General features: G+C 41.8%; 1 protein-coding gene across 3 annotated transcripts in view; it reads right to left on the bottom strand.

The window, feature by feature from the left end:
- The window catches only part of SPOCK3 (SPARC (osteonectin), cwcv and kazal like domains proteoglycan 3), a 526,000-nt gene that overhangs the window by 162,919 nt on the left and 337,577 nt on the right, over positions 1-25,504 (bottom strand). For all 3 annotated transcript variants that reach the window (XM_089670354.1, XM_089670355.1, XM_089670353.1), the window contains one exon: positions 8,048-8,174. In XM_089670354.1, the coding sequence (XP_089526480.1) occupies positions 8,048-8,174 (127 nt within the window). The remainder of the gene's footprint in view (positions 1-8,047; positions 8,175-25,504) is intronic.

Raw genomic sequence — 25,504 nt, 5'->3', positions numbered from 1 at the left:
ACGAATACACTGTGGCTCTAGATCTGTAAAGCGGTCTGCAGCTGACGCACGCATTACACACAGTCATCTAGGTGAGCTCCTTCAGCATAAGCCAGTACTCAATAACACATTACAGGACAGCCCCTCTTCTTCCTTTAAGTGGATTCTGGGTATGGCTTCAGTGGCAATTCAAAGGATTGGTCAATCCAGAAAGCTACAAAATAGGCCTCTTGTGCCCACACTGCAAGGGTTAATTGCTTGTTCAGGTCTGGGGACACAGAAAAGGAGAGTCACTTACCAGATCCTCCGTTCCTCCATGCTGCTAGACGGGCCCTTACAGAGTCTTCTCCCCATGTTCAAGCAGTCTAAGGTCCTGACATCAAGACCAATGCAAGGTCCATAGCCCTGCCTTGGATGAGATGATGCCAAGGGAGAGTCCCTTGCTGGAAATTGTAGGATTGGAGGATCAGGTAAGTAAAAGCACTTCTCTCTCCTAGACAAAGCAAGCAGGTAATGCCTGCACATGGCACAGACCAATTGCAAGGTAAAATGTTTAAATTACATAGAGCTGGGCTTTAGGAAAAAGGTTTTTCTTCTTTCAGAGGAGAGATGTCTTATTATTCACTAGCAAAAAAAATGTGACATAATGTGGGAAGGAGGGGTTATACTAAGTTGTCCTTACAGCTTTGTTTATCAGTATCCATTCTCCTGAAGACTGCAGCATAACCAAATGTACCTGCATTACGCCATCTTGTGTCCCTTATGTATGATTAGGAAAAAAACAACTGTTATATGTAGGATACAATTAGTGGCACATTTTTGCTGAATCATTGCAGCACAATTTTCTTCTATGATACCAACACTGAACTCTTGTAATTGCCATTTAGCCTTTCATGTGAATTTTATTTTTTCAAAATCAAGTGTTGTTAGGATGTAATTTCGAGGGACAAGGCTACCTCCTTATTATTGCTTATGTAGGGCAAATCAGCAGCTTTGATGGAAATAAAAGTATGTGAATCTAGGAAATAAATATTAACGAGTATCTGTTGCTTTGCACTGTATAGACAAAGCACAGAATCACTTCAATTTTAGTTCACAAAAAAAAAAACATACTAGGGAGAGATTTGCTTTTGCTCCTAGAATTGCCATGATTTATAACAGTGTCAGATATGTACAGACCTGGAGTGCTATGATAAAAGCCCAGTATATACCCATTTATTATGATACTACTTGGTTGAATTGTGGGCAAGCATCTCATTAATGGAAGTATAGAGAAATATAATATTAATCATACCTTTTTCTTACTTTCCTGAATGTTTTAGTTTTTGACCTCAAACTTGCTATGATTTTCAAACATGCAAATACAGATGCTGCTTATTAGTTAAAGAAAACATTTAAATGTTAGAGTTGCAGTTACAGCATCCTGCTTAGATGCTTCTGAAACCATCTGAATTTTGAAGTCTTTTAAAACCGCTTGCTAAAATCTAGCCTCAACAGAAATCACTTTTTAGTTTGTGACTTTGCGTGAGAAGTGAGAAGAAAACTTTCTTTGAAGCAACTGTTATAAATAAAAGCATTGAATGTTTTCTAAATAAGAATAACTGCACAGCTGTAGGATCACAGTGTATCAAAAACAGCCATATGGGATGCCCATCTCACAGCCGTCAATGTGTTCACAATCTACTGCACATACAGAAGCTTTAGTTCTGCAACTAGACAGGGAACAAACATTTTGAACATATCTTTTTTTTTCAGTTTTAAAGAAAAAAATCATTGTATCAGTTAGTAACTTTTCAGTGTAAGTGCCATAGTTGTGCACCATGCAGTTTTACAGCATTTTGTTGTGTTAAATATACCGTATTTTTCGCTCCATAAGACGCACTTTTTTCCCCCCAAAAAAGGGGGGAAAATGTCAGTGCGTCTTATGGAGCGAATAAAAAAGCGACCGGTCCGGTATTTCTGCCGCCACCATGTCAGAATACCGGGCCGGCCGCTCAGCTGTTGTCTCCTGCAGGGCCTTACCTGTTCCTCGCTCCAGCGCTGCACAGTCTTCCCGCGCTGGCTTCTGTGACAGCCGGATGCCCACTGCGCATGTGCTGCGCTTTGTGAATGATCCGGTGTCTTCTGGGACACATGACAGGTCCCAATGGCGCCGGGCCATTCACAAAGCGCAGCGCTTCTCGCAGTGGGCACCCGGCTGTCACAGAAGCCGGCCCGGGAAGAAGAGGGAAGGACAACTCCGCGGAAGTGGGAGCGGGTACCTGTCAAATTCAGGTACCCGCTCCCCCTCCCTCCCCAAAGGTCAGCAGTCTCTGGTCATTCCCTGCACTGTCTGCAGTCTCTGGTCATCTCCTGTACTGTCTGCAGTCTCTGGTCATCCCCTGCACTGTCTGCAGTCTCTGGTCATTCCCTGCACTGTCTGCAGTCTCTGGTCATCCCCTGCACTGTCTGCAGTCTCTGGTCATTCCCTGCACTGTCTGCAGTCTCTGGTCATTCCCTGCACTGTCCGCAGTCTCTGGTCATTCCCTGCACTGTCCGCAGTCTCTGGTCATCCCCTGCACTGTCCGCAGTCTCTGGTCATCCCCTGCACTGTCTGCAGTCTCTGGTCATCCCCTGCACTGTCTGCAGTCTCTGGTCATCTCCTGCACTGTGTCCGCAGTCTCTGGTCATCTCCTGCACTTTTTCCGCAGTCTCTGGTCATCTCCTGTACTATGTCCGCAGTCTCTGGTCATCTCCTGCACTGTGTCCGCAGTCTCTGGTCATCTCCTGTACTGTGTCCGCAGTCTCTGGTCATCTCCTGTATTGTGTCCGCAGTCTCTGGTCATCCCCTGTACTGTGTCCGCAGTCTCTGGTCATCTCCTGTATTGTGTCTGCAGTCTCTGGTCATCCCCTGTACTATGTCCGCAGTCTCTGGTCATCTCCTGTACTGTGTCTGCAGTCTCTGGTCATCTCCTGTACTGTGTCCGCAGTCTCTGGTCATCTCCTGTACTGTGTCTGCAGTCCATTGGTTCAGAATATTTTTTTTTCTAGTTTTTCGCCTCTAAAACCTAGGTGCGTCTTATGGTCAGGTGCGTCTTATGGAGCGAAAAATACGGTAACTGCATTTTGTTATAGTTGTTATTGTTATAGTTGCATTTTTTTATACAACAGAAATGCGTGAACTTCTTCATATTACTTTCTTGCTAAGATAACACATTTGAGGATTATATACAAAAATAAATAGACATCTTCAATGTTTATATTACTGGTTGTAAGAGAAATGCAAGCAAATAAAGATTTTGTGAAAAAATATAGCTAATACTTATTAGTCTTACCAACGTTCACCTGCTGCCTTATGTGAGATTTAAAAAGCACCTATCTTAAATAAAATCATTAAATATGTAAAGCACATACATTTGAAAACTTTATTTTATGCGTGCACAACACACCTAAAATATGTGTTATAAAGTGATTTATCCTTTACAATAGTATTGTTGAATTTACTGATAATACTGTGAAGGTCTGAGTCTTTTAAAAGTAAATCTGTCATGAAAGAAATATAGGGGTCTGCCATTGCTGGCCTCCTTCTTAAAAGGTTGATTGCCTGAATGTTACGGCTTTAGCTTTATATGAGTGATTGAACAAGTACTCTGAAATGTCACTTCAAACGCTTATTCTGCATTCTTCATGTAAGCTCAGTTGGTGAAAGGCAGCAGGAATGACAGGCATGGAACTTACATTTTCAGAAGAGGTCAACAGTGGTAGCAACCAGCGGTAGACCTGGGGCACCCTGAGGACAGTAATGATGTGGTGCACCTGAAAAGTGGTGGGCCGATCCCATTGCACTTACAGTAGGAGGGGCTTACAGATGAACAGTTATATAGTCTTAGAACCTTAAATATATACTTACAAGTATACCCTGTATACACTGCACACATATGCCACAGCACTTGTACCCACTAAATATGCATTAATTACTGTGTGACTAGAGATACTCTTACAGACATATTGGGGTTGATTTACTAAAGGTAAATAGGCTGTGCACTGAAAGTGTATTCAATATGGCTGATTTACTAAAACTGGAGAGTGCAAAATCTAGTGCAGCTGTGCATGGTAGCTGTCAGGGCTCCCGGGTATGACCAGAGGTGTGTGACTGACGCAGGGAAACGCAGACTTCAGATATGTTATAAACAATGTAATTTATTAACACTAACCATACAAACATAAACGCAGTGCAATACTAAAACATAACACAGTGCAAACAAACCAACCAACCACCCACAGATAACAGTACATACAATGCAAGCGTCGTCAGGCAGGCCGGGTCAATATCAGTCGGGCAGGTAGGTACAGGGGGAGCAAGCGGAGAATGGTCGGGGTCACAGGCCAGGTTCAGCAGGTAGCGGGCAGCGTGGTACAGAGGGTCAGGCAGAGGAGAATGGTCAGACAAGCCAGGGATCAGAGCAGGGTCAGCAGAGAATCAGACAGGAACAGAGAGCAGGAACAGGATACAGGGCCCAAGAGAAACACAACACCAAGGCAGAGTCTGCAGGTCTGAATGTCCCTTAAATACACCAGTATAATTAGTTCCAGGTGTTTGACTGGCTGCAAGGTTGAGTCTCTGATTGCTGGGAGCACCCGCTGGCCAGCCCTGGTACTGCAGCTCATAAGGCAGCTGAGTCCCACTATTGCTGGCCAGGCCATTCCTGACAGTAGCCAATCAGCTTCTAAATTCATTTGTTCAATTAAGCTTTGACAAAAAACCTGGAAGCTGATTGGTTTCTGTGCAGAGATGCACCAGATTTTGCACTCTCCAGTTTTAGTAAATCAATCCTAATGTGTACTTGGAAGTGCACTGCAAATGCACTGAAAGTGCAGTTGCTTTAGATCCGAGGGGAAGCTCTGAAATGAGGTGAAGCTCTGCTGATTTCTTTCATCCAATCGTATGCAAGCAAAAATGCTGTTTCCCTTGCATGTTCCCCTCAGATGCACTTGCAGTGCACAGCCTATTTACCTTTAGCAAATCAACCCCAGTAATCCCTGCACAAGTTTTTTTTTTAAGTGATACTCTCCCATTTTGCTGTAAACAGAATATAGACATTATTACCATACAGACTAATACTTTATCTGAGTCTACATAAAACAAAAACACCTTAGAACTAAAATAACCAGAGATAACCTAGCAAACAGCAACCCATGGAAAATGAACAGTTTGGTTATAAGTATGTAAGGTACATTGTATGCACGGGTAAATAGTATGTAATGTCCAGCATTGCATATATAACGCAAGTAAATAGCCTACAGAGTGCTGGTATTAGGGGTATGAAACATACAGGTTATCATACACAGTGCTGTGGTAAAGATCATGTAACATAAGAGTTCAGGGGTCAGGAATATGTAGCCTATTATTATTAATATTACACAGCATTTATATAGCGCCAACAGTTTGCTCAGCGCTGTACATTACAAGGGGAGACAATACATGAGACAGTACAGTAACAATACAATAAAATACACAAGGGGTTCGAGGGCCCTGCTCCTTGGAGGGAGGGGAGAGTGGTACAGGAGGAAAGAGCTGTGGAGGATGGAGTGGTGGGGAGAGCGGAGGAGATCAGCAGTTAGGTGAAGGCGGGGTAGACTTCTCTGAAGAGATGGTTTTCAGGGTGTGCCTAAAGGTGAGGAGGGTAGGTGACAGTCTGATAGATTGGGGTAATGTGTTCAGGAGGATGGGGGAAGCCCTGGAGAAGTCCTGGAGACGGGCATGGGAGGAGGAGACCAGGGAACTAGAGAGTAGGAGGTCTTGTGAGGAGCGGAGAGTGAGTTTAGGGTGGTAGATGAATATCAGGTTGGTAATGTAGTTGGGGCAGTGTTACGAATAGCTTTGTACGTCAATGTTAGTATTTTGAATTTTATGCGTTGGGCAATCGGAAGCCAGTGGATTGGCAGAGGGGGGTGGCAGATACGGAGCAGTTGATAAGGTGGATGAGTCTGGCCGAAGATTTCAGGATAGACTGAAGCGGGGATAGCCTGTGTTGGGGTAGGCCGGCGAGGAGGGAGTTACAGTAGTCAAATCGTGATATGATAAGGGAGTGAACGAGTTGCTTTGTAGTTACTGGGGTTAGGAACGTGCGTATTTTGGAGATGTTGCGGAGGTGGAGTCTGCATGAATTTGTCAGCGATTGGATCTGGGGCTGGAAAGACAGATTGGAGTCTATAGCCTATAGCTGAGTGTACTGAGTGCAATGGTCAGAAGTAATGTACAGTCCAGGGTACAAAGTGCAGCGGTCAATGGAATGTGATGTACAGCCCAGCATACAAAGTGTACAAGTCAGGATTATACCCCACAGATTACAAATTGTACAAGTCAGAAGCATAAAGCAAAGATTTAACTTTAAAATGATTGTATACCTCAGGCATGAGAAATAAATAAAGCAAATGGCGCTATAGTGTGTACCAACCTGAATCCAAAGCAGCAAGTCTGGCTGCTCTCTGATCTCTCTTCTCTCTGCTATCTACATGATTCACACTCTATAGGTTAAAGTGGAGCTCCACCTAAAAGGGAACTCTCTGCTTGTCTGCCTCCTTCCCCCCTCTGCTGCCACATTTGGCACTTTTTAGGGGGGAGCGGGTACCTGGTTTTAATACGTACCCGCTCCCACTTCTGGCTCAGTTCGCTACTGAGAACTGAGCCAGAAGTCTGGCCTCCCTCCTTCCCCACAATCTTCTGGACACATCACAGGTCCTAGAAGATTGGAGGAACAATCTCAAGGCGCAGCGCGATTCGCTAATGTGCAGTAGGAAACCAACAGTATTTGTAACTGCTGACTCTGAGGAGCATGACCCAAATGACCAGGCCTAAGTATCTTTCATAACAGGTTTCCTTTCAATGTGTTGTTTACGATCATGATATTGAAACCGAATATTTACACTAAATTCAGACCCATTACCCTTACAACTGTCTGTAGAATTAGAAATAACACATCCTAATATAGATGCAATTTCCCCCACCCCCACCTGAATTTATACTGTACTTACGCATGAATATTCTCTATCAAAAATACCTCCTTACACAAATTTCACCTTTCATTGAAAGCTTGGTTCAATCATTACTATTGCACCATATAATATACCAATTTCCCTTTATCGGTACCGGTTAACGATTAAAAAATAATAGTACCTGAAAAAGCCGGGTATTTGTATAATGTCTTGCTATAGCCTGTTCACTTTGACAACTTGTTTGTCTATCTGTGTAACTAATACAGTATGTTAGATTCTGTATAGTTGACATGTTATTTTACATATTTTTTCCTCTGGATTTCTCATCAGATAATGTTTCTTTCTGAACCGAAAACTACTGCAACTGTAATGTTCATTTATTTGTGCTGAAAACGCTATTAACAACCAATTGAAAATAAATGTGTTACTTAATGTGAAAACTACGATAGCTGCAGTGCACTGAATTATCAGTTTGCCTCTTATATCCCATAGAAATTCTAATTCTGAGATTTACCTATAATCCCTACAATATTATATTTCATAGGCATTCTAATCCTTGGATTTACCTATAATGCCTACAATAATTTTGGCAGTATTCACTCACACATGGCAAGCACAAAGGCGTCATTCACTTCACAGTTCACAGTTGTGTATGTATATTACACTGCCAAGAATCCATTAAGGGTGCATGACATCAAGGGGTGTCTGATGTTTGCAATGTCTGCTCAAATGTGCACAGAGAATTAGGTGATATATTTTCACTTTGCAAAAAGAATATAAATAAGGTGAAACTACATTTACTGTGAATACCCAATCATGTACAAGAGAAATAAAAAAAACAATAGGATTTTCCTTGGCATATGATTAGATATTCAAAGTTAACACAACTTTGCCCTATTTAACAATATTTACTTGGCTAAAGGAACACCCTCTTTTTTTTTAGTAAATGAACTCCCATAGATCCAGTGTGTGCCAATACAACTGTAGTTGTACCACAGATTACAATGAAAGTAAAAAATACTAAACATCATGCAACTACATTTCATTTATTTTGGGCTTTGCAAGTTTAAATTTTTTTTTATTTAAATCCTACCTGAGATGAATATGAATGTCCATCAGACCCACATACAGGACTTGTATATGCAACTGGACATTGCTTGCAACTCGACGTAAGAGGAACACCTCTCCAGTACTTGTAAGTTAATCCAGCTTCTTTCATGCTGTAATAAAATAATATGTTAGGTCTGCCTATGAAAGGAAACAAATAGAAAATCCACTCTTTAGATGAAATTTCCATATACAATCCTGTATTTTAAACACTAGGCAGTAGAAGTCAATCACACAGAATTTGAATGTTGCTAGCCACCATGTTGAATGTGACAGACTTGTACTATCTTTAGCATGACTTGGTTTATGAAAACCTTAAACAATTCAAAGCGCTTATAAATGTTTACTATGATTGTATTAATAATTAATATATACATATTTTATTACACATATTATTATACTATTAAAGTAGCTTATCGCAAACACATGTCTCTGGTTATGGTAACAGCCCTTTTTCTGACTTTCCAGCAGCACTCTACTTTTAAGGCACTTACAAAATTTGCATTGAAGCTGAACAGCTTAATGGGAATGTATAGTTATTTTCAATTATACAGACTAGAGACTTTCACCCCGTTCCTGCCCAGGCCATTTTTCAGTTTTTGGAACTGTCACAACAATTACTCCGGCATGCCACACTGTACCCAAATTACATTTTTATCATTTTTTTCAGACAGATAGAGCTTTCTTTTGGTGGTATTTAATCACTACTGTGTTTTATATTTATGTTTGCTATATAGATAAAAAAAATACCAAAACGTTAGAAAAAAAAGTTTTCCTTAGATTATAAACTTGTGCAAATAAATAATCTTTCTTCATAAATTTAGGCCAAAATGTATTCTACCGCATTTCTTTGGTAAAGATAACCTAAACCAATTTATATTATTTAGTCTTTGTGAAATTTATAGAATCTACAAAGTACATTATGTTATATATATATATATATATACACACACACTATACTGTCAAAAGTATTGTGATGCCTGCCTTTACACGCACATGAACTTTAATGGCATCCCAGTCTTAGTCCGTAGAATTCAATATTGAGTTGGCCCACCCTTTGCAGCTATAACAGCTTCAACTCTTCTGGGAAGGCTGTCCAAAAGGTTTAGGAGTGTGTCTATGGGAATGTTTGACCATTCTTTCAGAAACGCATTTCTGAGGTCAGGCACTGATGTCAGACGAGAAGACCTGGCTTGCAGTCTCAGCTCAAATTCGTTCCAAAGGTGTTCTATTGGGTTGAGGTCAGGACTCTATGCAGGCAAGTCAAGTTACTCCACCCCAAACGTGCTCATCCATGTCTTTATGGACCTTTCTTTTGTGCACTGGTGCGCAGTCATGTTGGAACAGGAAGGGGTCATCCCTAAACTGTTCCCACAAAGTTGGGAGAATGAAATTGTCCAAAATGTCTTGGTATGCTAACACCTTAAGAGTTCACTTCACTGGAACTAAGGGGCCAAGCCCAACCCCTGAAAAACATGCCCACATCATAATCCCCCCTCCACCAAACTTTACACTTGGCACAATGCAGTCAGGCAAGTACCATTCTCCTGGCAACCGTCAAACCCAGACACGTCCATGGATTGCCAGACAGAGAAGTGTGATTCTTCACTCCAGAGAACATGTCTCCACTGCTCCAGAGTTCAGCGCTGGATCTGACGCTGTGCACTGCATTTGGTGATGTAAGGCTTTGATGCAGCTGCTCAGCCATGGAAACCCATTCCATGAAGCTCTCTACGCACTGTTTTTGTGCCAATCTGAAGGCCACATGAAGTTTGGAGGTCTTTAGATATACTATGCAGACAATTGGCGACTTTTGCACACTGTGCACTTCAGCATGTGCTGACCCTGCTCTGTCATTTTACATGTCCTACTATTTCGTGGCTGAGTTGCTGTTGTTCCCGGTTGCTTCCACTTTGTTATAATACCACTGACAGTTGACGTGGAATATTTTGTAGCAAGGAAATTTCACAGATGGACTTATTGCATAGGTGGCATTCTATCATGGTACCACACTTGAATTCACTGAGCTCCTGGGAGCGACCCATTCTTGTAGAAGCAGTCTGTATGCCTAGGTGCTTGACTGCATACACCTGTGGCCATGGAGGTGACTGAAACATCCAAATCCAATGATTTGAAGGGGTGTCTCAATACTTTTGGTAATATATATATATACACTATACCCAAATAATATACACCAATTTGGGTTATTGTTTACCAAAGAAATGTAGTAGAATACATTTTGGCCCAAATTTTTGAAGGATTATTTATTTGCAAAATCTCATAACAGAATCCAAGGAAAACACATTTTATTTTCAAAAGATTTGGTATATATACAGTATATATATATATATATATATATATATATATATATTGTACTGATCTCATTTCTTGAGGCCTTAAAATTCCAGGTCAATACAAATACCCCCTAAATTCCCTGTTTTTGGAAGGTACCCATGGTGAGTTTTTGAAGGTGTAAGTTTTTGCCTCAATTTTTTGAACAATGAAGAAAATAAATAAATTTTTCTTCACAATGTTGTCATTTTATCAAGTTATTTCTCACACACAGCATAGGCATGCTTATAATTACATCAAAACACATTGTAATATGCCTATAAAGTATGGGAATACCATATGTATGTGACTTTTTCACAGCCTAGTACAGGGAGGGGCCCAAAATCCAAGGAGCACCTTTAGGCTTTTAATAAGCATACATTCTGCATCTAATTCCCTGACTACCTATCACATTTTTGGAGGCCCTGGAGCACTAGGACAGTAGAAACATCGACAAATGACACCATTTTGGAAAGTAAACACTCCAAGGAATTTTCAGAAAAAGCATAGTGAGTCTCTGGAAATTGTCTTTTTTTGACACAAGTTTTTGGAAAATGCAGGAAAGTAAATGAAGGTGCACCTTCACTCATTCCAAGGGCATAAATAACACATCTAATTTCCTGACTACTTATATTTTTGGAGGTCCTGGAGCACCAGGATAGGGGAACACCCACAAAATGACTACATTTTGGATTGTAAATACCACAAGGTATTTTCTTTTTTTTTTTGTTTACAAACGATTTTATTGTACATGAGTAGACAGTAAAACAACAGCACACTTTAAAAGTGATATTGTCAGCAAAAACAAGGCACTTTTGAAAAGTACAATACATAAAAGTATATTAACATAACAAAGAAGATAAGAAAAAAAGAGGAAGTTACAAGTGCATGAAGTACGTAAACGACAAAGTAGGTTAGGTGATACACCTGTCAATAGTACATGCCAGCCAACTTTTACTGGGGATGTTATTAAGCATGTAATAAGTGTCTGCAATCTCTCCATGACTCCCATTTTTTATCGTATAAGTGCATCTTATCCAGTAGGGTATAATGAATGCGTTCCATAAGCATTACAGTGTCAATTCTGTGTAAAACGGAGTCCAGGGGTACAACATTGGACCTCCAATGTAGGGCAATAGACCATAAAGTGGCAATACATAATGTGTGTATCAATCTCAGATTGGCATCAGAGACCCCTGGGATATGGGCCCCCAATAAACAGGTCTGCATGGACAATCGTATCGGGGCACCCGACAATAAGGCAGCGACCTCAGAAATCCTACGCCAGATCAAAGATATGGTCGGGCAATCCCAAAATATATGAACCAAAGTACCCGTGCAGTCACAGCCCCGAAAACATAGAGGGGACGTTTGTGGAAACAGTACATGTAGTCTTGACGGGGTATAATACCATCTGGTTAGAACCTTAAGGGCCGTCTCACGAACCGAAAGAGATCTAGAGCTCTTGCATATATTATCCACCATGGAATCCCAATCCTCATCCGAAAAAGTGACGCCACAATCCTCCTCCCATTTTCGTCTGTACAAAGGGGGAGCATGAAAAAGACAGATCAAAAATTGGTGATAAAGATTTGAGATAAGACCCCTACCCCTGGGAGAGTCACGGCTGATACGTTCAAAAAAGGAAATCGGAGAGGATGGGGTAAGGCCAAAGTGCGCCTTAAAAAAGTGCCTAATCTGTCTATAACGAAGGTACTCACGAAGAGGAACATCAAATAACACGCGCAGCATATCAAAGGTAATATAAGATCCTCCTCTTTGGAAATCAGATAATCTGATAAAAGATCGATCATACCACCAACGAAACATATGAGGGGAAGAAAAGGCTACAACAAAAGTAGGATCCCCAAAAAATGACACACCTGGGGGAATAGGAGAGACTAAACCCAATTTAGATTTGTGTTTGGATCAAAGCGTCAGTGAGTGAGTCACTATGGAGTTATGAAAAACAGTCGATCGGGGGGAGATGTTAGACCATAAAATTCCTGGTAAATAAAAAGGACGTATCGACTGAGACTCAAACTTGATCCACGGGATTTGAGAGTTAATAGTAGCCCATTGTGACAATTGCGCAAAACGAGCCGAGAGATAATATAGCCAAAAGTTAGGAAGACCGAGACCTCCCGACCGTTGTGAGCGATACAAAATGGATGAGGCAAAACGTGGATGTTTATTTCCCCAAAGAAAATTATTAATAGTCCGCTGAAAATGATCCAAAAACGTTTTTGAGACCGGAACTGGAAGTGCTCTAAAAAGATAAAGCAATTTGGGCAAAATATTCATTTTAACCGCCGTGACTCTACCCAGAAAGGAGATATGATAACCATGCCAGATCTTCAGTAGAGTAGAGAGACGCGATACACATGGTGGATAATTAGCCGCAAATATATCCGAGTATCTGGGAGTGAGGTTAATCCCCAGATAGGATATCCTGTCCTTGACCCAGCGAAATGGGAAAGAACTACGGAGAGATGCACTTAGGGAGTCAGGAACATTAACAGGCATGACCACAGATTTGGTAAAATTAACGGTGAGACCTGACACTGTGGCAAAATCGTTCAATACAGCACACAAGTTAGGTAAAGAAGTCAGCGGGTTAGTAATAAAAAGCATAACATCATCAGCATACATGCTCAGCTTAAAATGTGAAACTAATAATGAATAGCCAGAAATATCCGAATGTGATTTAATCGCCAATGCCAAAGGTTCCAACACCAGCGCAAATAAAAGGGGCGAAAGAGGACAGCCCTGGCGGGTACCTCTACCCAATGTAAAGAAGTCAGAGTTACAGCCAGGAAGCCTAATTCTCGTTTTAGGAGAGTCATACAGGGCATGTATGCCTGCCAAAAACCCCTCACTGAAGCCCATTTTCTGTAGCAAGGAGAACAAGTAGGGCCAAAGAACACTATCAAAGGCCTTGTTTATATCCAAACTCATCAACAGAACCTCTTTGGAATGTAAATTGGCGTCTTGAATAACATTTAGAGTGAGACGAATGTTATCAGTAATAAATCTGTCGGGAATAAAACCCGACTGGTCTGGAGAAACCAAAGAGGAGATGATAGGGGCCAACCGGTCCGCCAAAATACGGCTAAATATCTTTAGATCATTATTCATGACTGGGATTGGTCTATAGTTTTGTGGCAAACAGTGGTCCTTCTGTGGCTTGGGTATTAGAGACATGTTAGCCAATAACATCTCCTCAGGGAACTTACCCCCCTGCAAAACATCATTAAATAAAGTTATCAAGTATGGAGCCAATGTAGAGGCAAAATGTTTATAATAGCTAGCGGTAAATCCGTCAGGACCCGGCGCAGTAGAGCGCTTGAGCGCGCCTATCGCACATGTTATTTCCTCTAAAGTACAGGGGGCATTAAGAGTGACAATCTGAGAGGGTGTAAGGGCAGGGAGGGGTATAGAGTCCAGCCAAGAGTCCGACAGAGGGACAGAATCCGACTGCGGAGGAGCTAGTAGTTTAGAATAAAAATGTTCGAAAATACCCAAGACTTCCTGAGGTAGAGATGAGATAGCACCCGAATTTGTGCGTAATTTATACACGTGTGGGGGGCGCAGAGAGTGGTTCAACTTCCTTGCGAACATGGTAGATGCCGAGTTACTATGTAATAGGAATGAGGCCTTCGACCAGCGAAGGGCCTTTTCAGTTTTTTGGGAAAGCAGGGCATTCAGTTCCAAGCGCTTTTGGGACAGTAGCTGTTTATTAAGTAGAGATGGATTAGCGACATGGCTTCTATAGTGTGCTTCTAATTCTCGGGTTAGAAGTAGTATTTGCTGCCAACGTTTTCTATTTCTGGATGAGGCCATGGAGATAAGTCGGCCTCGTAGGACCGCCTTGTGGGCTACCCAGAGTGTGGCTGGGGAAATAACAGGGGTTAAATTAGATTGAAAATATTCCTGAATAGATGTAACCACTTCCTGGCGAGAGACAATATCGGTTAGCATAGAGTCATTAAGTCTCCAAGAGAAGGGAGTAGGTGCCAATCCCACAAATGTGATAGATAAGGCCACAATACTGTGATCCGACCAGGGACTCAAATGAATGCAAGCTACCCTAGAATTAGCTAGTAAAATCGGGGTACAATACATATAGTCTAATCTAGCATAAGAGTCATGTGGGTGGGAATAAAATGTGTAATCCCTGGCTCCGGTGTTGTGCGCTCTCCAGGCATCCACCAACTGGAGGGTATCTAATTTCTTAGTAAGGGATTTTGGGAAAGCCTGGGAAGAATGCGAGGGGGAACTACGGTCCAAAAGAGGATTTGCCACCAGATTAAAATCCCCACCCACCAAGAGATGAGGAGACAAAAACCTATCCAGAGTACCAAAAAATTTTGAAAAAAAGGTAGCTTGTGCTGAATTCGGTGCATATACATTAGCAATAGTAAGTTCTCGACCTGAAAGGGTGCCTTTAAGAATGATAAACCTACTGTCCGGATCACGATACACATGTTGAACCTCAAAGGGGAATGAGTTATGTAGAAAGATGGCTACGCCCCTACTCTTGGAGGAATGCAGGGTATAATACCCCTGCCTATTAGATCTATGAAAATATGTCGGGTGTTTTGCAGCTGCAAAATGTGTTTCCTGTAATAAGATAATCTTGGCTCCCAGTCGTTTATATTGAAGAAAGGCCGTTTTGCGCTTGTTTGGCGAATTGAAACCCTGGACATTATGCGAAATACATTGAATTACCATAGTAAACAGAGCTTATTACTATCATCATAAAAGTACACATTACAAGGATATCCCCTAAAATTAATTGGCTAGACATAGAAATCCGCAGGTCTATAGCATACAGACGTACAGGTGGCAGAACCAGCCCAGGGGACCCCCCGGCCCCAACATGGGGGCCATGATGTCCACAGACCGACACAACACCATCCTCATGCACTAAAGTGTTGAAAAAAAAGAAGACAAAAAACAATAGAGAGGAGAGATGAAGAGCTCCTACAAATAAGAGGGTAACTGAAGAACATGGATCAGGCTGAAAATTTGTCATACCTGATAAAACAAAAAGTTCAAATATTAAGGGGCCAAATGGGCCCAAACCCTGTCTCCCTAAAACATGGAAAACGGAACTGCCACCCCTCAATCGGGCGGCGACACTTCCGGCCATGTCAGGAGGCAGGGTGGGGTAACGTGTCAAAGAGTTGTGAAACCATAAACCAATGGGCGCAATTAAGAGGGACCAAAGACCCTTGTTATACCTTGACTCGTCCAGCTATCAATGCAAGGCACACACATTACTCAGGATTATAAAATTAACATAGCAGTAACCATAGAAATACACATCCTGACAGCGTAAGATGTAAGAAACAAAATCCCTGTGTCTCAATTCTCGGTAAAGTCATAAAAGACAATAGGCAAGACCAAGGACTGTCAAACAATAGGTAATAGGCAAGTGAGAATGGACCTGTCAACCCGGATCCTGTCTGACTCTCCTTTTATCTCTCCGTGGAGATGGGGTATGCCAAATGGGAGAGACACGAGGGGTGGAGGGTGGACGTTGAGGTGATGTGGCATCCGCTAGGCCCAGTTTGGCCAAGATTGCTCTACCTTCAGAAGGGGATGTAGCTATATATGTGCTCCCATTATGTGGAACAATCAACTTAAAGGAAAAGCCCCATTTGTAGCGGATACGAGCTGAGAACAGGACCGTTGTGACTTCTTTCATTTTTCTACGCTTCTCCAACGTGGCCGGGGAAACATCCGGAAAGATTTGTAAGACCGAGCCTTCAAAGGAGATCGTAGGGGTATTGCGAGCAGCTATGAGTATTTCCTCTTTGGTCAAAAAGTCCCTCATGCACAGGACAATATCCCTAGGTGGCTTGTCAGTAGGAGGTTTAGGGCGCAGGGCTCTATGGATGTGGTCACAGGCAAAAGACCCAGGGTCACGATCCGGGAGGAGTGATTGAAATAATTTGGTCACGATTAAGGAGAGGTCAGACATAGACTCCGGGATTCCCCTGATTCGCAGATTATTCCTGCGATTGCGATTATCAAGGTCCTCTACCTGCGCCTGTAGTTGAAAAAAGGCCGTTTGTAAATGATCATGCTCTCTGGAAAGTTCACCATAGGCAAGGCTAAGTTCATCGTGTTTGGTTTCTAAGCGGTCTGTCCTGGAGCCCAATGTGGCTATTTCCTGAGAGAGAACATTAGTGCTTTTATGCAATTCTGATTGAAATTTGGCGGCTAGTTTGGCGTACATAGATTCCAAGCAGGACTCCAAGTCTCCTTTTGTAAGTTGCTGTGTATTTTCACTGACCAAGGCCGATAAGGGAGCGGTGGTATCCTGTGTGGGATCGGACAGGGATGCTCGCTCTGTATTGACTGGAGACATGTTACAAAGCTCGTGTGCCTTAAGTAGGTATGTCGTGAGGGACTTCTGGGCTTGTCCCTTTTTTTTCTTTGTGGACGGCATACAGGGAGTCTCCTGGGGGTGATCAACTGAAAATAGGATAATGAATGGAGATTATAACCCCAGGGGACCTATAACACCCATAATAGGTTTAGGATTGTAGTTACATGAATGCGGTTAGATCCATCTGCGAGAACATTATATTGTAAAGATATTTAGCAAGCCATGGAAGGGTAGAGAGGACATAGATCACAGTAACACGCAGATATAGCACACCGGAGCAGGATGATGGCACCAGATCCCAACCTAGGACACAAGAGGGACAAGTGGGAAGCAGAGGACTTCCAACACCAAGCACAGGGCCCTCCAGGGAGACACTCCACGGGGCAATATTAAGGCCCCAGTAGGCCTCTGAGCCCAACAGGGGCCGTGGTTACAGGAGATGGCAGGCTCCGGGGTCAGCAACGTGAGGCCCACTCCCCAAGTCACTGTGGGGGGAGCTAATGATAAGAGAGCACCCGCATCCCCCACTCACTGTGACCAGATGGAGGCTCCAGACAGATGATGTAGGCCGCAGATGCCGCCGCCACCGCGGGAAGCAGCAAGGCTCAGCGGGGTCTCTCCCCCAGTCCCAGTAATGCAGAGGGCGCCGCGGATGTCCCCAGGCGATCTCCCACAGCCCGGATGGCAGCAGGGGCGGATGGGAGAGCTGATGGGTTCCGACTCCCCGAGATCGGGGATACTACCCGGGTCCTCCGCCGTCACTCCGTGATCCGCTGCCGCATGGATGGCAGCGGATTTAGAAGCTTGGCTCCGGAGCTCCGGATTATGCGGCCGCTCCGGTCGCCATCTTGGACACCTACCACAAGGTATTTTCTAAGAAGCATGGTGAGTCTTTTGAAGGCTTTATTTTTTCCACAGGTTTTTGGAAAATGAGAAAATAAAATAAAAATCATTCTTACACAAAGTTGCCATTATAACAAGTTAGTCTCACACACTGCATGAACATACTTTTATATATATATATATATATATATATATATATATATATATATATATATATATATTTTTTTTTTTTGTGTATATATATTTTATTGTGTGTACATTCATGTGTATGACAATACCACATGTATGAGACTTTTTCAGTGTCTGGACTGATTATGTACTGGACATTGTATCTTGTTTATCACAGAACAGCAATGGATTGTCAAGACTATACTGTAATGGTCACCACAGGTACCAGTAATCAGGAAATATAGCTTAGTATAGCATCACTTACAGCAGTCCAAGTTCCGATAAGCCAAGCAAGCCTAGCCTAATTGTACATGGTTGCTTTCAGAAATGCCATATTCACTGGCCAAGAAGTACAGGAGGCTGAAGAAAGAAAGAACAAAAGAGTTCCTGTAGTTCCAGGAGTGCAAATGTTCACAAGGAATGGCTGGGACTGGTGTCTTGCAGGAATGTAGCCAGCGGGATGTGCAAATGCACCAATTCAGGTGAAGGCAGACACATGGTCAGTAAACAGGCAAAGGACTGGTCCAGGCAGCAGGCAGAAATATCGTTAATATACAGGCCAAGGTTAGTACAGGCAGCAGACAGAGGCAATACTGCACTGGTGTGGCAGTGATCAGGAGCCCTGTTGCTGGCATACACTGGTCTGGTGACACTGGAGACTAGTGTAGCATTAATCAGGAACACTGCCGCTGACTTAAACTAGTCTGGTAATACTCAGACTGGTTTGGCAATGATCAGGGACACTATAACTGGTGCAGCGGTAGTCTGGGACAATATAACTGGTGTGGCGGTGATCAGGGACACTCTAATTGATGTGGCATGATCAAGGACACTGTAACTGGTGTGGTTGTGATCAGTGACAATATGAGTGGTGTGGCGGTAATCAGGAGTACTGTTGCTGACTGCTCTGGTCTGGTGACAGTGGGACTCATGTATTGGAGATCAGGAACACTGTTGTTGGCTTACATTGGTCTGGTGGCACTGGGGACTAGGGTGGCAGTATTTAGGAACACTACTGCTGATATACACTGGTCAGCCATCAGAGACAGTGTCGCTGGTTTACACTGGTCTGGTGACACTGGAAGAGGGGTGACAAGGTTTGGGGACACTGTAACTGGTGTGGTGATGATCTGGGACAATATGGCTGGCGCAGCAGTGATCAGGAACACTCTAACTTGTGTGGCAGTGAACAAAACCCCTTAGGTGGCAATGATTAGGGACATTATCACTGGTGTTGTGGTGATCAGGGACATTGGGACTGGTGTGGCATTGATCAGGGAAACGCGGACTAGTGTGGCAGTGATCAGAGATACTGTAACTGGCGCGCCAGTGATCAGGGACACTGTAACTGGTGTAGCAGTGATTAGGGACAATATGACTGGTGTGACGATGATCATGGGCACTGGAACTGGTATTGCAGTGACCAAGGGCACTGTAATTGGGGTGGTAGTGATTAGTGACAATATGCCTGGTGAGGTGGTGATCAGGGATACTCTAACTGGAGTGGCAGTGACTGAGGACACTGTAACTAGGGTGGCGTTGATTGGTCAGAGTGATTACATGGTATCAGGGCCATTCACAGTGGCCCACTGCCGAAATCGGTAACTGAGGTACACAGATCACCCCACACATGAGCACCAGATGTCTGAGGGTGCATGGTTGCATACATCCAAATCAACACTTCTCCCACCTGGCCACATATGTGCAGAGCCTGAGTGGGAAGCGATTAAAAAAAATACTTTCATTTTTAGTTGGGTAAGTTAATATTTAGCATTTTCAGCCAGAAGTTGGAGCTTTAACCTTTTCTCCACATTTATCTGGCTATCCTTTTCTGAGTTGCTGAGAAGTCTATGGTTTACAGAGCTCAATAGAGCAAGCTGAGCAGTAACTATCCCCCTTCATGTTTTGTACAGTTGAAATTTCAATCAGAGACAAGGAGTCTGAAGACAAATAGTGTTTATTTTGCTGTTTTTAGAAAATCGAGAATCCTTTGATATTGGGTGCATGCCTTTGTTCAATTTTTTTTTGTAAAACAAAGATTTTTTTATAAAAGTAAAAAAAATGCACTAAAACTAAATTTTATGAAGCATTAAAATGCGTTTAAAAAGCATCTTAAAATATAGTTTTTCAGTACACCAATTATGCTATTTCTAGAACCAGAAAATATGATTAACAACTTGGGTAAATTAATATTGTTATTAATATTATTAATATATTACATATACATTAAAACATTTTAGCAGGCATTAGTTTAGCTACTTAAAAGTTGGGTGGATATTTTAAGAGACAGAAGCACCCTTTTAGAAGTACCAATAAGCACATAAATACTACAATGAATCCGTAAAATGTAAAACACTGCCTAATTGTATAACAACTCTTTACCTAAAGTTAGAAGACTATGGAAGCTCTTTCTGTATACCAACATACACAAAGGGTAATATTTATAAAGAAGTAAATCTGCCATTCACAAAATAGTTTCTGCAGGGGAATCTTCCTAGTCACGTTCTTCATGATTGATGAGGATCTGCATTGCTGGGCCACGTTACTGACAATGGATTTACATTGTGGAACTTTTGGGGGGTTATTTTTTTAAAAAGGGGATTTCTTCATTTACTGTATACGTTTTTGTGAATGACTAGGGGGTCAAGGAAATAGGTAAGAGGCCCTATCAGCATGGGGATGAGGTGCTTTGCCAAGGGTTGTCCTCTTTGTCAAGCACCCCCATTTTAAGGGCAAGTGACTTGGTACGGTTTGGAGTGGCAAGCACATAGTGGTCCCCCCCCTCCATGACCTACCAGGCTGCATCATTGGATAAGGGTTTGGTATAGACTTTGGGGGAGCTGCATAATTTTTTGGGTTTTTTTGTGTGGGGTTGCCCCTTAAGATCCATATCAGACCTCATCAAGGAAAAGGGTCTTGCTGTGGATTTTAGGGGGAGCCCCATGATATTTTTTATTTTGCTGTACGATGTGTTATAACAAAAAGGACATTTTCAAAGAAAATGTAACAGCCAGGTGCACAGAAATCTGTGGCCACATAACACTCCAGGATGATGCTCGATATCTGTTTGGTCAGGGCTGTCTTTAATATTGACTGGACCCTGGGCAAACATTTTCTTGGGCCGCTCCCATGCAATTTCGCTCTCCACCCCAACATCCCAAGTGCTCTAGGCAGTTCATTGAAGTTTCCTGTCATTCAGTAACGCTGTGCTCACCCAAGGTATGAGCAGACAGCACCATACACTGACAATCTGCAGGAGTTCTGCATTGCACTTGTGATCAGCTGATCACAGATAAAATGCTTTACAGGCTCCTAATAAAAAAAAAAAATAAATGCACATTTTTTTACCTGCAACAATATGTGCATTTATTATTTTTTTAAAAGGTGACATTATCCTTTAAGTGGCAATAACACACCTAAAGTCTTATGTAACAGATTTCATGTCAATGAGACCAATAAAATGACTTGACTTCCTTATGGATGAAAAAAAGTCAGGCTTAGTTAAAGTGGTTTTACAAGTTTTTTTTTTAAATTAAAAATAATAAACACATTATACTTACCTGCTCTGTGTAATTGTTTTGCACAGAGCAACCTCGATCCTCCTTTCCTTGGGTTCCCTGCACTTCTGGCCCCTCTCCCTTACTGAGTGCTCTCAGAGCAAGCTGCTTGCTCTGGGGGCACTTATACGTGCTCGCTCACATGCCACCTCTGTATGTCCATGGGACACACAGAGTGTGGCTCAGCCATGCTCCCTCCTCAATGGCTGTGATTGGCAGTAGTGGAAGTCAATGGCTTCCGCTGCTATGTCTCAGCAATGATATAAGAGAGACCTGGTAGAGTTGAGGCTCCCGTGTACAGCACTAGATCGAAATGGGGCTCAGGTGAGTGCGGGGACTGCACGGGGAGCCTAGGTCCACATATGTGTGGTGCAGGAAACATAGCGAATCCTGTGCATTTCCTGCACCACATGCAATCTGATGTGGGTGTCAATGTTAAGTTAATGACACCCCAAAAGGTCGTAAAAGATTTGTTACCTGAATCGGATCATATGGGTGTGAACCCCCAATTGATCTGACTCCAATGCGGCAAACAAAAAACTGCCCACACCTTTTTCATGCGGGTGCGTTGCGATTTGAGCCCATACAAAATAAATGCGCAAAAACCCGGTGGCTAAAAATTCACATTTGATTTGAATGAGCGTGCAGTGCAATTCCTGGCCAAATCACATGAGGTTTCCCACACTGCTAATAAGTAAATAGAGGCTGAAGGGTTTTTTAGGTTAAAAACTTTCACCCTTTACACCCACTTTAGGCCTTAGGATAAACTATGGATTGGACATTTAAGAGATTACAATAGATAGCAAAATATTTCTATTGCAGAGGAACACTGCTGCCAACTGGATTACCCCCATTCAGAGTAATTGGACATGTCATCAACATTTAAAGACCATCTAGCTGTGTGTTTCATTATGTTCTCTAACTTGCGCAGACAAGGAATCAATCCACAGGCAGTCTATGGGACATAATGGCATGGGGGACAAGGATCTACTTGTCACCATCTGATCCACTCTGTTGGGGCTCTCACTGCTGCCGTTCTCACTGCTGCCACTCCCACTCTAATCCCAGCTACTGGTGCAGCCACGGCCTTCGACCATACAGAGGCTACATGGGGCGGGGTTAGAGCATCAGTGGAGCTCCTAGCCCCATACCCTCCCTGATAGCTAGGGAATATGTACAGCCCTGCTTCCCATGTGTCCTGATCACTCAGCTGTGCCCAGCGTGGGCTCAAGGGGCAGCTGCTTTGGGTCCCACAACAATGATAGGGCCCGGGGCAGCTGCCCCCTTTTGCCCCGCATTAAAGATGGCCCTGTGTTTACTAAAAATGTATCCAAAGAATGAAAAGGCAATGAAAATGTATGCAGAGCTGGACAAAGTAATTGGTCACTTGCACAGTCACAATTCTGTAATAGCTTTGACATTAACCAAGTACAGCTCTATGAACACTGAAACACATACAGGGACAATGGAAACTTCAGGAAGAAGAGCTGTCAGCATCACTTACATTGGGATTGTGAACTAAGTGGAGTTTTAAAAAGAGGAGTTGTGCCTTTGTTGAGATTTACATTGGGATTGATTTACTAAAACTGGAGTTCAAATTCTGGTGCAGCTCTGCCTAGAAACCAGTCAGCTTCCAGTTTTTTTTTTGTTGACGTTAGAAGCGGCTACCATACACATCTGCACCGTATTTTGCACTCATTGGTTTTAGTAAATCAACCCCACTGAGTGCTTGGTATTTTCTTCTTTGCAATCTTCTATTTATCTGCTTACAAACACTTATTTCTCTCATTTTCTGTCTATTTTTCTTTCTTCCTGTCAGGCTTCTAATTAAGGGGAGTGGTTACCTTTTCACGGCTGTGATATAGACAGCTCTTTAATTTACATGTGAGCTTTCTCACATTGGCATTGTGAACTAAGTGGGATGTGTATAGTAGTAGAGTTTTAAACACAGGCATTTAAAACAAAACAAGTCTTCAAACTTGTAAATAACATTTTTATTTTTTAGTAAGCAATATACAGTATATATCGGAATAATGAGTGCTACCATGTTTAAATGTTTTGTCCAATGCACATTGTGCTACATGCATGCAATAATGGAGTAACAATTCCAGAATGAACACTGAAGTGACCGATGAGAGCAGGTTGTCCTCCTGGAAACTCACATTAGAAGTCTGGATGAATAAACTGCACCATTGACGAGACTGAAAGACTTTGAAAGCAGTATTCCTGCTCACTAAACAGGCAGTTAATGGGGTTGATGTGGAAGGGGAATGGGAGAGACAGGATGATCAGACAGAATGTTGGGTTACTGTAACTATAGGGAATAAAAGGGGCTCATAGAAAAGAGAGACCAGTCCTTTGTTTGAGCACCCAAACACATTTGCCAAATTAGTAGAGGATGTGTGGGTGGCAGCCCTAGACCCCACTACTACAACTAAGACCCAGAAGAGGATTGCATCTAGTAGGGGTGGTGAGGGTAAAGCAGGAAGGCCTAGACAGTTGGTGGTAATAGGGAATTCTACAGAATAAGTTGTCACTCTGATCACCTTTAGCAATTGGTTTGCTGTCTCCCTGGTGCCAGGGGTCAACATATGGTGGACCAAGTAACATTTAAATATGGAATTCCCTACCTCAATCTTTCTGACTATCTCCTACTGTTAGACGATCCCTGAAAACCCTCCTCTTCAGAGAAGTCTATTCTGCCCCCACCTAACAGCTGTACTTTTCTACATCAGCTCATCCCACAAAGCTATTACCTAGTATCACTTGACCCTCCCTCCTAGATTGTAAGCTCTAACGAGCAGTGCCATCTGACTCCTGTATTGAATTGTATTGTAACTGTACTGTCTGTCCTCATGTTGTAAAGCGCTGCACAAACTATTGTAGTTATATAAATCCTGTATAATAACAATGATAATATTCCAAAACAAAGAAGGGAGAGATGCTCTTCATAAAGCCGACTTCTGATTTATTAATAAATATAATGTGAAAATGATATGAGTATAATGTGAAACCAAAAACACCCTTGCACCTACACCAATTCCAAAATGGAAAAAACTTTCAACCCCCTGAAAGCTTAAACTCAAATCAATAGATCCAAACAGGAATCTACCCTCTTTCAATAAATCAACTATTTATGTAACTACAAAATATTCCCCATATACTTTCTACAAAATCATAAATCCAGTGTCTCTGTGATTTCAATCCAATAATATAAAGTCCAGTGTCTCAATAAAGAAAAAATAAAATTAAAAAATAAAAATAAAATAAAAATAAATGAAAAAGTATATTTCTTGCAGTGTTGATTGTTGTGAAGAACCTCAAAGAAAAAGAAACTCACAATAGTGCATTACCATAATATCATAATAAAAAAAAAATAAAAAAAAAATTTATGAATATATATATATATATATGTATATATATAAAACACATGCACACACAAATGTGTATCAAACAATTGTGCAACCTTTAAGTGAAAAAATTTTTTATATATGGAGGATTTCCAGTTATATATATATATAAAAGGTGTGAGTTTCATCTACTGTTGGTAAGGGTATATTGGCCTTACTCACTAGAAGTGTCACGTGTGGGGAGGAATCTCACTAAGTAGATCACTTCATGATTTTATTATTTATGAGCACAAGTGTTTCATTACCTTTCTCTTTTGGAAGGTTCTCACAAGTGTTAAATATATAAAAAAAAATTTCACTTAAAGGTTGCACAATTGTTTGATACACATTTGTGTGTGCATGTGTTTTATATATATACATATATATATATATATTCATAAATTTTTTTTTTTTTTTTTTATTATGATATTATGGTAATGCACTATTGTGAGTTTCTTTTTCTTTGAGGTTCTTCACAACAATCAACACTGCAAGAAATATACTTTTTCATTTATTTTTATTTTATTTTTATTTTTTAATTTTATTTTTTCTTTATTGAGACACTGGACTTTATATTATTGGATTGAAATCACAGAGACACTGGATTTATGATTTTGTAGAAAGTATATGGGGAATATTTTGTAGTTACATAAATAGTTGATTTATTGAAAGAGGGTAGATTCCTGTTTGGATCTATTGATTTGAGTTCTGATTTATTAAACCCAAGTGATGCACAACACATTTCATAGCACATT

Source organism: Staurois parvus, unplaced genomic scaffold (assembly GCF_062004578.1).
Source record: "Staurois parvus isolate SC_StPar_1 unplaced genomic scaffold, SC_StPar_1.0 ptg000090l, whole genome shotgun sequence".
Classification (NCBI taxonomy): domain Eukaryota; kingdom Metazoa; phylum Chordata; class Amphibia; order Anura; family Ranidae; genus Staurois; species Staurois parvus.
The sequence above is the reverse complement of the archived record's forward strand: the minus strand, read 5'-3'. Positions and strand labels throughout refer to the sequence as shown.